Source organism: Perissodus microlepis, chromosome 23 (genome assembly GCF_051167445.1).
Source record: "Perissodus microlepis isolate ML-2025 ecotype Zambia chromosome 23, ASM5116744v1, whole genome shotgun sequence".
Taxonomy (NCBI): Eukaryota; Metazoa; Chordata; class Actinopteri; order Cichliformes; family Cichlidae; genus Perissodus; species Perissodus microlepis.
In genome coordinates, this window is record NC_140482.1 from 19,712,683 (window position 1) to 19,723,402 (window position 10,720).

A 10,720-nucleotide genomic window follows, 5' to 3' on the forward strand; every position below is an offset into this window, starting at 1 on the left:
CGATAACCAAAACCAGCACATCTGCACAAATACCACACAGTGGAGGAGGGGAGATGATTTGGACTTGTTTTGCAGCCACAGGAGCTGAGCAGCTTACAGTCATTGAGTCGACAATGAATTTCTGTCTATACCAAAGTATTCTAGAGTCAGATCTGACAGCTAAAGCTTGGCCCAAACTGGGTCATGCAGCGGGACAATGATACCAACTCAGCAGCAAATCTATAACAGAATGGCTGAAAAAGAATTAAGGTGATGCAATGGTCCAGATCTCAACCTGACTGCAATGCTCTGATGGGACCTTAAGAGAGCTGTGCAGGAACCTCAATAAACCAAAGCAATGTTGTAAAGACGAGTGGGCCAGAATTCCTCCACAACAATGAGAATCCTGATAAAGTCATACAGAAAATAATTACTTGAAGGTATTACTGCTGAAGGTGGTTCTACTAACTACTGAATCATGGGGTGTACTTAGATTTTAACAGGACTGCAGAATCCTGTGAAAGCTTTCTTTTCATTCAACTGTAAATTAAAAGTGCTTTACATAACATAATTACACACTTTAAATTGCTTTTTATTGCCAGTGTCTGAAGAGATTAAAATAAACTTTAAAATTTGAGTTTCCTTGAGTCTCACATTGCCTCTAACAGCCTGTGGATTGATTTCTATGTGAAGGACTCCAACAGTCCAAAGGATGTGTTCCTGACCAACACTAGCTGATAATAGCTTAACGAATGTGAACTAACTATAAGCTACCATCACTACACAACAGTAATCCACTAACCACTAGCTGATGTCATGTTGGTCAAAGTGCTAGTTGGCTAGCTTGCCAATTGACTTCACCAGCTTATCCATGATGATGACTTCTATATAATGTAAAACAGCGAGAGCTCACACAAGCAGCACATCAGGCATGCATATCAAGTAATACTTGATGTGCATGCTTTGAAGGAGTCTAGAAAATAAGAAAAGATGACAAAATCGTCCTTCAAAAGAAGCACCCAGCTATCCTCCCTCTGACCCAGAAGGAACAAAATCATGCAAACTAACAATAAGGTACCTTAAAGACGTTACCTGATAAATAAACACTATAGATTCCCCCATCTCAGTCTTTCAGCCATCTGCCTCACTCCCTCCTCTCCTCCCACCCTGTGTGATGGAGGTCAGCGGGCCCCTGGTTTAATTTTGAACACATCTGTCTGTGTCATTCTTGTGGTTTGCAGCTAGTAGTCTGGGTCCAGTTGCATAGTCACAAAAATGATCATTGACTGATGTGGCTGCAGCAGGAGGTCCATCGCAGAAAACCCCCTTCTTATCTCTGTCTCTCTCTATCCATCTTCAACATTTATCTATTTCTTTCTTAACCTACAAAAGCTTGTATTTAAAAAATATCTGTCTATAAAACATTTTTAAACACATGAAAAAGGACAACATTTTTGTTTGTACAGTGATAGGTAAATTATGGCTATGCACAGATTCCTATTAATTTAATGGTTAATTTGTGGTTAGGTCAGAGTTCTAAATTATCATCCAATGCTAAGTAACTCCCAAAATTGATGCACAAACCTCCTGGAAATCCTTTGCCAAACAGCGAACTCGATTATTTGTGAGATATTTGAATTAAAATAAGTATGGCCCATGAACCAGCTCATTCAAAACACCTGTGCCGCTAACTCCAGTATTCAGATAATAATGTGGTCCTGTATTCTCCAAATCCTGTTATGATATGTATTACTGCTCTCAAGCAAAATTTATAATTTTTACCTTATAAAGTGCAGAGCTTAATAATACAATCATAACCACCTGCACCCCATGTACCAAAGGCCATTTGCTACATCCTATTAACCTTCCCTTCCCCACTTCCCTATATGATCTCTCTCCTCAGGAAGGTGAATAAGTGCTACAGAGGACGATCCTGCCCCATCATCGTGCACTGCAGGTACTACACAAATGCCAAGATATGTAAAAATCTGCTAAAATCTGCCCCTGAATACCACAAACGGTGTGACATATGTATACAATTGACCAACTTTCATGGAACTTCTGTAGTATAAACAATTAGTTTTAGTACTTTTTAAAGAGTTTATTATCATCTGTAGTTAGTCTTTAATTAAGTAGACAGTAGTCAGTAAGCTAGAATGGTGCTAGTTTGATGTTTTGTTTGATGTTATCTGAGTAAATTGCAGAAATTCTCATATTTCTTTTGTGGTGTCTAATATTTACCTTTGTTCTTCTTTGCTTACAGTGATGGTACAGGACGGACCGGGACTTACATACTGATTGATATGGTTCTGAATCGCATGGCTAAAGGTAAACACTTAAATTTATGACTGCACGTGGGTTTTTGTTCCATGAGAATTTAGTGTGTAACACGTCCAGGCAGTTATTTTAAAGCCCTGATCTATACAAATGGAGAGAGAGCTGTTTATGTCAATGACCACTACAACATAAAAACTGCATTTGCAGAATTACCAATCAAATGTGATAAAACTGCTGCAAAGGTTTGGTGATCTAGTCTAAAAAAAATTTCTATGGCTCTCTGCATAGTCATTGTCTGTAAGCAGTAAATCTTTTTCGTTGATGTTACAAAATTCTCCCATAGATTTTCTAAAGCTACAGTCATGAAGTGCTAGAGACTGGTTGCTGGAATAAAACACTCCTTGCATTTGCTTTGCAGGGATCACTAGCAGACTGTAGCAGTCCCCTGTAGTTTGTTAAAGTCTTTCTTACAAAAGAATAAGTTAGACACAAACTGGAAACACGTTTGTTTGCCTTTAAAGTAGTCGTGCCTTATCACTGGAGTTAAAACATGTGAAAAGGCAAAACTTTCACTTTGCCCCCCAGCAGTCTGCTTATAATTAAATCAGTCTCAAAGAGGGTTGTGTTGCAGAGTGATTTCACCTGGCAACTGCCTCCAACAACCACTCTCCAGCTAGAAAGGGAATATACATTTTCCCCTACCAACCAGTGGTTTTCAGGGAGTCATAAATTGATCTCTAGGCCTGTGCAACTGGGGCCTAACTGAGGTAAGTGACCCAAAGAAAGATGGTTCCTTTGTTATCTCCTTGAGCAGAGTATACACTGACCATCCTTTTTGAAAGAAAAGGAAATTAAGCCGTTCCATGAGTGTAGACAAACGAATGCAAACCAAATTAGCGCAAAACTTAAACTCCCCTTGATCATTTTTAATACAGTTCATAATCTCTAATTGGAGAACTCTGTCTTTTACTGGGTTGTCCACATTTATAGTCTAAGAACTCTTGGGCTCCCCTATCTGGAACACTTATATAGAAGCCATCTATGTCCACTGTGAATGACCATCTTTGAACAGAGGTCGGGGCTTTACGACACCAACTGTCTGCTATCTAAAATTCAGTTATGAGATCCCTTCCCAGACGCCTTAACGCCCACTCACATCCTGGGCCATTTGACCTCAATAAATCACATGATAGGGTTGGGCTAGGTTTTACTATGGGTTCACCCGAAACCTTGGCTGATTGGGACCCACACCCATTTTCACACCTTGGCTCATGTGATTAAGTAGAGGATCCATAGGGGGTCCATGACCTTATTGCAGACACTCCTATAGGGCTTAAAATCTGGGACTGTCCACCAATTGCGCTTAGAACTAAAGAAGTTTCTCGGATGAGAGGCTTTAAGTTTTCTTTAAGTTCAAGAAAACTTAAAGAAGTCCAGACACTTTTCTTTCCAAGCTCCTTAGACTACGATGACCTGGAAGACTGAGAGCCTTCACAGATGAACACTTATGATATTATTATCTAGAATTCTTGGGGATCTAGAACTGCTGGGTTGTAGTATCTAAGATTTTCTTTTTGTAGTCCATCTTCAGGACATTGTAGTTTAAAGCCATCAGATCACTGTCAACAGCATCTGTAGTAATATAATTCTAGAGTATGTAAAGTCTGTCTGCCCTTTTCCTCAGTCCTTACAAAAAACAATCTTGTAATAAAAGTTTAACCAGTCTATCTCTTTTTGCAGGCGTGAAAGAGATAGACATCGCTGCTACACTGGAGCATGTCCGAGATCAGAGGCCTGGGATGGTCCGCACCAAGGTGACAGTTTCTCTTCTGTCTTTTCATTTACTTGCGGTTCATTTTTTGTTTTTCTGAAGAATAATAAGAAAGAGAGAAAACATCTGTCTTAAACTATTTTAAAAAAGAAGCTTTATCTGAATTTGGTGACTACATTATTTTAACTGGTTTTAGACTGGTTTATGGCATAGCTTTGACTTTGTTTAGTTTTTAGCTGGTTTTAGACTGCTTCATGACTTTAAACTAGATTTAGGTTTCTGGTTATTTTAAACTGGTTTCTAGTTTTAATTGGTTTCAGTTTTATTCTGGTTTCCAACATTAATTGAAACTAGTGTTGGAAGGAGTTTTAATATTTTAACTTGGTTTTTATAAAGCTAAATCATATGTGGCAAGGTAATATCAGTTAGTGAAATCAAATCATTTTGATCATTCTAATTGAACAATTAGGTCCAAATATGTCTTTGTTCTTTCTCTGATTGGTGGACTATTTTTAACCACACACTTCATTCAAATGTGGGCAGTTATTGTTGCAAAAACTTTTGATGGGATGTTTTGCTACTAGTCTTTGTTCAGTGATATGTCTTTCAGTCTTACATTAAATGCATATAAGAGTACAATACTTTTGCAGACAGACTTGAGCATTTCTTAGCTTCCAGTATTTTCTACTTTACGATAAGTTCCTTTAACTTCCAGTACCAATGGAAAATTGGCCTTTTCTCTTTTCCAGGACCAGTTTGAGTTTGCACTGACTGCAGTCGCCGAGGAGGTGAATGCCATCCTCAAAGCTCTGCCCCAGTGAAACCAGTATCAGACTGGCTGCCTCCAGTCTGATGAACGGACCCCAACGACTTGACCCACACGCTTGACTTGTATCCTACCTTTCTTTTTCCGTCTACTGACAAACGACAGCATTAATAAGAGTCACAGAGACTGAAGATTTTAGCAAGGAGTTAATCTGATGTTTCGATAGTTGACACGGATGTGTCCAGGGACCTTCAGGAGAAAGTAGTAATGAAAATTAAACTTGGATCGTGTGGCTATTGAAAGTGGTTTTCAGTTTTAAATCTGATCATCTACCTGTTGAAATCCAATCTGAAAGTGTTGTAGCTGTTGAAATGAATTGACTTTTGCCTCAAGGAATAAGCTAAATTTAAAATATATATTTATGTCTACATGTATTTGAAAGCATCTGAATGCTCTAAAAGTGTTGTAATGCAGTGTGAAGGCTGACATTTAATTTCCTCTCCTCACGACTAACATCCTTTGTGCCATTTGGATTGTTTTGTCTCTGAATATTGTTTTTTGCCTCACGCAAGATAAAAGAAAATCTTAAAAAAAAAAAAAAAAAAAAGAAGAAAAGAAACTTCTATGAGAAAAAAAAAAAAGCTATTTTGTATCTGTAAGACCTTAAATAAATCTTTTCGTGTGTAAGTGCTGCAAATACTTCATGCGAGTTCTGACTTTGTCTGAGGCTTCGCTACAACCAGTTCTTTATTGTGGTTTTGTAGAACTGCATCCATGCATACCACTTAGCTATACTTGCACCATTTTAATCCTTTAAATTTAGACCTCTTCACATGTTTTGAATAGCTTTTTATAGACTCTTCAATGTAATTAGCTGGAGCTACAAATGTTTAGATTAACTTTTCTGCAAGTTTTCTTCCAGCTAACCAGGTTTGAGTCACTCATTTCCAAGCATTTACTTTGATTACATTTAACAAAAAATAAATAATAATTCACACAAAACTTAAACTCTAATTCTCTGAACTTCATGTTTCATAGAATGTACACATTACAACTTGAGAGATTGCATTCATTCCGACCCAAAGTAAACACAGACAAAGTATAACTTTATTATTATCGTGGTTTTATTTGGAATAAATGCATTGCTGGCTGGAATGTGCAGAACTTAAGATACAAGTCCAATATTGCTTTGTAAACACTGAGCTACAGCAATCAGCAGATGGACCTTCCAGCAGCCTAGTACTCCTCGCCTTCGTCCTCCTCTCCAACACTATCGGTTCCCACCTCCTCATAATCCTTCTCCAGGGCAGCCATGTCCTCTCTGGCCTCTGAGAACTCTCCTTCCTCCATTCCCTCTCCCACATACCAGTGGACGAAGGCCCTCTTGGCGTACATCAGATCGAACTTGTGGTCGAGTCGAGCCCAGGCCTCTGCGATGGCGGTGGTGTTGCTCAGCATGCACACGGCTCTCTGCACCTTGGCCAGGTCTCCTCCAGGAACCACAGTGGGGGGCTGGTAGTTGATGCCCACCTTGAAACCTGTAGGACACCAGTCCACAAACTGAATGGTGCGTTTCGTCTTGATGGTGGCAATGGCTGAATTGACATCTTTAGGAACCACGTCACCACGGTACAGGAGGCAGCAAGCCATGTACTTCCCATGGCGAGGGTCACACTTCACCATCTGATTGGCCGGCTCGAAGCAGGCATTGGTGATATCAGCCACAGAGAGCTGCTCGTGATAGGCCTTCTCTGCTGAGATAACAGGGGCATAGGTGGCTAGAGGGAAGTGGATGCGAGGGTAGGGCACCAGGTTGGTCTGGAACTCTGTCAGGTCCACGTTCAAGGCTCCATCGAAGCGAAGGGAGGCGGTGATGGAGGAGACGATCTGACCAATCAGCCTGTTGAGGTTGGTGTAGGTGGGACGCTCGATGTCCAAGTTCCTGCGGCAGATGTCATAGATGGCTTCGTTGTCCACCATGAAGGCACAGTCAGAGTGCTCCAGGGTGGTGTGGGTGGTCAGGATGGAGTTGTAGGGCTCCACCACAGCTGTGGACACTTGAGGAGCTGGGTAAACTGCAAACTCCAACTTTGACTTCTTGCCGTAGTCAACAGAGAGACGCTCCATGAGCAGAGAGGTGAAACCGGAGCCGGTTCCTCCGCCAAATGAGTGGAAGATGAGGAAACCTTGCAGCCCTGTGCACTGGTCAGCCTGGAAAATAAGGTGTCTGAAACGTTAACCCTGAAGTCTTATTAAAAGCACCAGCTTTAACATGTTCCAAAGATTTGTGCTCACCAGTTTGCGAGTCCTGTCAAGAACCAGGTCAATGATCTCTTTACCCACTGTGTAGTGACCTCGGGCGTAGTTGTTGGCTGCGTCTTCCTTTCCAGTGATGAGTTGCTCGGGGTGGAAAAGCTGGCGGTAGGTTCCTGTACGGACTTCATCTGAGGAACAAACAAATAGACCTTTAGTGGTGGCTCCACTTCATCTTGAAACACTGGGCGCCTTTCTGATATTTGTGTCCAAAGCTGCAAAAATTTATGCCATGAGTAAAATCATTTATTCAGAATGAAGCCATATTTAAGCCTATTTTAGACAATTTACTGAGGGGTTATGAAATGGCTTCCTACAAGAAACTTAAAGTAACTCGACCACATTTATTTAATTTGAAAAATTTGTGAGTCAACACTTTTATTGCTCAAGTTATAATGGATGGCAAAACAACTTAAAAATTATAGAGTCTGACTTTTGCAGTTGCCTCCAAGAGCCTTTGGACCAATTCCTATGTGAAGGCCAAAACCAAAGCATGTGTCTCTTAGTTTTGCTTTCAAGTGCCTCACTTGTGCTGCTAGCACCAACAGTGAGCAGCTAACTAGCTATTCTGTTCCATTCTATTAGAATAGCCCTTTATTGTCATGGTACATGTACAACAAAATTATGGGTGCTCCACACCAACTGTGCAGGAGTTTAAAAAAAATGGCAATGACATCACGAATAAATAGCAAATGGAAGATTGGTAGCATTAGTCAGAAGAAAGCCAGATTTTTGTAGTAAAACCTGTCTGACCAAATATGAATTTGACAGTTAGGGGAAACTTCGACAAACATCAAGAGGCTATTCCACTGATTGAGTGATACGAAGTCTGAGAACATGACAAAAATGTTCCTAATGACGCAAACAAAAGTAAAGTGGCTAATGTAATCCAGAGCTCAGAGCCAGCAGTGTTGGTATGAGCAGGGAAAGGATCAAAGCAGATTGAAGAAAATGGCACAGAAAGGGGATCGATGTCTTGTTATCTGGCGAAGTTGCAAATATACTGGAGAATGATGTGTACCTGACTGACTTTTTGCTCATCTGTAGTTGTTTGTGGGGAACTTCAACATTAATTTAAACTTTCTCATGCACAACTGGTTTTAAAATAAGGGACCAAGCTGCACATTTAGAAATATTTACCAATGACTGTCGGCTCCAAGTCCACAAAGATTGCTCTGGGAACATGTTTTCCAGCGCCAGTCTCACTGAAGAAGGTGTTGAAGGAGTCATCGCCTCCTCCGATAGTTTTGTCACTGGGCATTTGACCGTCCGGCTGGATGCCATGTTCCAGGCAGTACAGCTCCCAGCATGCATTGCCCATTTGGGCTCCGGCCTGGCCGACGTGCATTGAAATACACTCACGCTGTGGAAGAGCAGAGGAAAAGATCAGTTAGCCTAGCTCTTGCTTTGCATTTACAATGTTTATCTCAGAACTGCATTTTAAGGCAGTCTATAAATGATCAAATATTTAAGACTGTCATGTATGTTTGAATAAGTAATCTTGTTACTAAAACTGGTTATTTGTATTTGGGTGAGTGCAGTAAAAACCCTGGTTAATAGGGCACCTTATCACAGTTTTAAAATTTTGATCTTGTTTAGCAAATACACAGCAGATCATAAACAGGAAAAGTATACTATTACTCTATTTACAGTCCAGATTATTTTACTTTTGAGGAAGGTCAAAGCTTTTTAAGGTAGTAATAAACTTGCATTTTCTCATGAACAACAGGGCTTTGTAAATATTTGCACCATTTCTAAACACTGAAAATTTTTAATCCAACAGAAAGTCTAAAAAGGTGAACCGACAGTTTTATTTTCCTATATTTGGAAATGAGCTGTTGGAATCCAGATTAAAGTGGTTTCCTGGTTATGTCCATTTCTGCCCTTCGTGTGGTTGTTTCTCAAAGTCTTGAAATCTGCAATAGAGCTCCTTTGGGATGTAATGGAATGGAAGATTCACATCATAGACCCACACCCAACAGACCTACATTGACAGTGTTATGCTCATGTCTATACAGACCAAAAGCTGAGGAATCTTAATCTCTGCCAGGAAGAATCAAGACCCCTCAGAAGCAAAAAGGGAGTTGAATGTGATACTAACAAAGGTGTAACTAATTGCACTAATCAATTTGACTGAACTTTTTCAAGTTTCAGTAAGTGTCTAGACCTGATTTAAAAAAAACCAGCATCCCATTAGTCTTATTGAAGGTGAAGGTTCTTTATTAAAGCAAGTAACAAAGGTGTTGAGAATATTACCCTCTATATAGTGAGTAAACTCGTGGGTTAAAGTACAATAAAAAAAGTTCTGAAATGAAAAACAGGGGTGTAGGTGGCCAGAGGTAAGTGTCTGAATGTTTAATGACATTAAACATAAACATTTTTTAAATAAATGTTAAATTCAGAAGACTTTTAGTAATTTCATTTTTAAGATTTTTGGAAACAAGACACATTCAATTGTAGAGTGTGAAAGGAAACAAGATTAACTTCAGTGCAGTGTCAGGACATGCCAGAACATCCGAGCAGCAGTTTTACCCTCCGGTAGGGCTTTCCGCATGCCTGATGAGCTCCAACATGGCAGGGTGACCCCTCCCAAAAACAGCAGATCACTAAAAATCACCCTGCAGGCAGAGGAGTTTTCAAAAAAAAAAAAAAAAATCCATTCAGAGCGGAAGCAGCTCTGCTCCCTGCCCCCACTCTGATCCCCACCTCTGTGTAACGTTCACGGACAGGGCGTTATCTAATGGCGCCAGTTAAAAAAAAAAACCCCATCCCATAAGTTTCAGTTTCAGCACGACCGCTTACAGAAAGACATGACACGTGTGCACACGACCTTTACAGGCCATTTCTATTTCTTTAAAACGTCTTTTTATTACGAACTTGTGGGGTTTGATCGGCTCTCCTTTGTCTCTTTAGTTTTAACTGCGCCAGCAGTTTGGCCTCCTTCCACGTCACATAATGTTAAATGCGCACATGCGTACATAAGTACATAAAACAGATTTTTTTTTAAAAAATATATTCAAAATGCCTTTACTTAGAGATATATTTTAAGATTTAAATAAATTAGTCCTTAGCGTTTGGCAGTTTTTTTAATCATTTATTTATTTAACAAAAACCTTGCGTTTATTGTAACACCGTCATTATGTGACTTTTAAAAAGAAAGCAAGCAACGTTATTTAAAAAAAAAACTAAATAAAAACCGACAAAGGTTTTCTAAGCTTACCATTTTTGTGCTGTTTTCTCCTTCGACCCGACGTTGAAGAATCGGTTGCTGAAGGCAGGACTGAAGAGCGGAAGAGCAGCCGGTCTTATTTATACATTTTGAGGGGGCGTGGCCAAACCGAAGGTTTGAATTTCCTGTTGGCGGGAACGAACGTTGGGTAGTGCTGCATTCAAATACGGCCCGATTTTGTTGTCGTCTTGCAGCTCTTAAACGTGTCTTCACATGTCGTGTTAAGACAGAAACAAAAAAGCTAATCTGGATAAAAGGCGAATTAAAAGCCACCGTTGCCTACAATAATTGCACATCAGGCTTTGAAATAAAGTTTTAAATATTAGTTGGGCTCAGACAGCCAGATGAAAAGTACTTTAAATAGTTTGAAAAACTGAAATTAAGG

The 10,720-nt window shown here is 39.9% G+C and overlaps 2 protein-coding genes across 8 annotated transcripts in view; one reads left to right on the forward strand and one right to left on the reverse strand.

Moving 5' to 3' along the window:
• ptprnb (protein tyrosine phosphatase receptor type Nb) overlaps positions 1-5,492 on the forward strand; it is a 39,927-nt gene extending 34,435 nt beyond the window's left edge. For all 7 annotated transcript variants that reach the window (XM_084922680.1, XM_084922681.1, XM_084922679.1 and 4 more), the window contains 4 exons: positions 1,883-1,936; positions 2,243-2,307; positions 3,997-4,070; positions 4,777-5,492. In XM_084922680.1, coding sequence (XP_084778806.1) covers positions 1,883-1,936; positions 2,243-2,307; positions 3,997-4,070; positions 4,777-4,848 — 265 coding nt within the window. In that variant the 3' untranslated portion in view covers positions 4,849-5,492. The remainder of the gene's footprint in view (positions 1-1,882; positions 1,937-2,242; positions 2,308-3,996; positions 4,071-4,776) is intronic.
• A 403-nt stretch (positions 5,493-5,895) lies between these two features.
• Positions 5,896-10,437, reverse strand: LOC146361231 (tubulin alpha chain-like). Its single transcript, XM_084922693.1, has 4 exons — positions 10,327-10,437; positions 8,247-8,469; positions 7,089-7,237; positions 5,896-7,004 (listed from the first exon to the last, which is right to left on the reverse strand). The coding sequence occupies exons 1-4, from the start codon at positions 10,327-10,329 to the stop codon at positions 6,030-6,032; spliced, it is 1,350 nt and encodes a 449-aa protein (XP_084778819.1). The 5' UTR covers positions 10,330-10,437; the 3' UTR covers positions 5,896-6,029.
• Between the last annotated feature and the right edge of the window lie 283 nt (positions 10,438-10,720).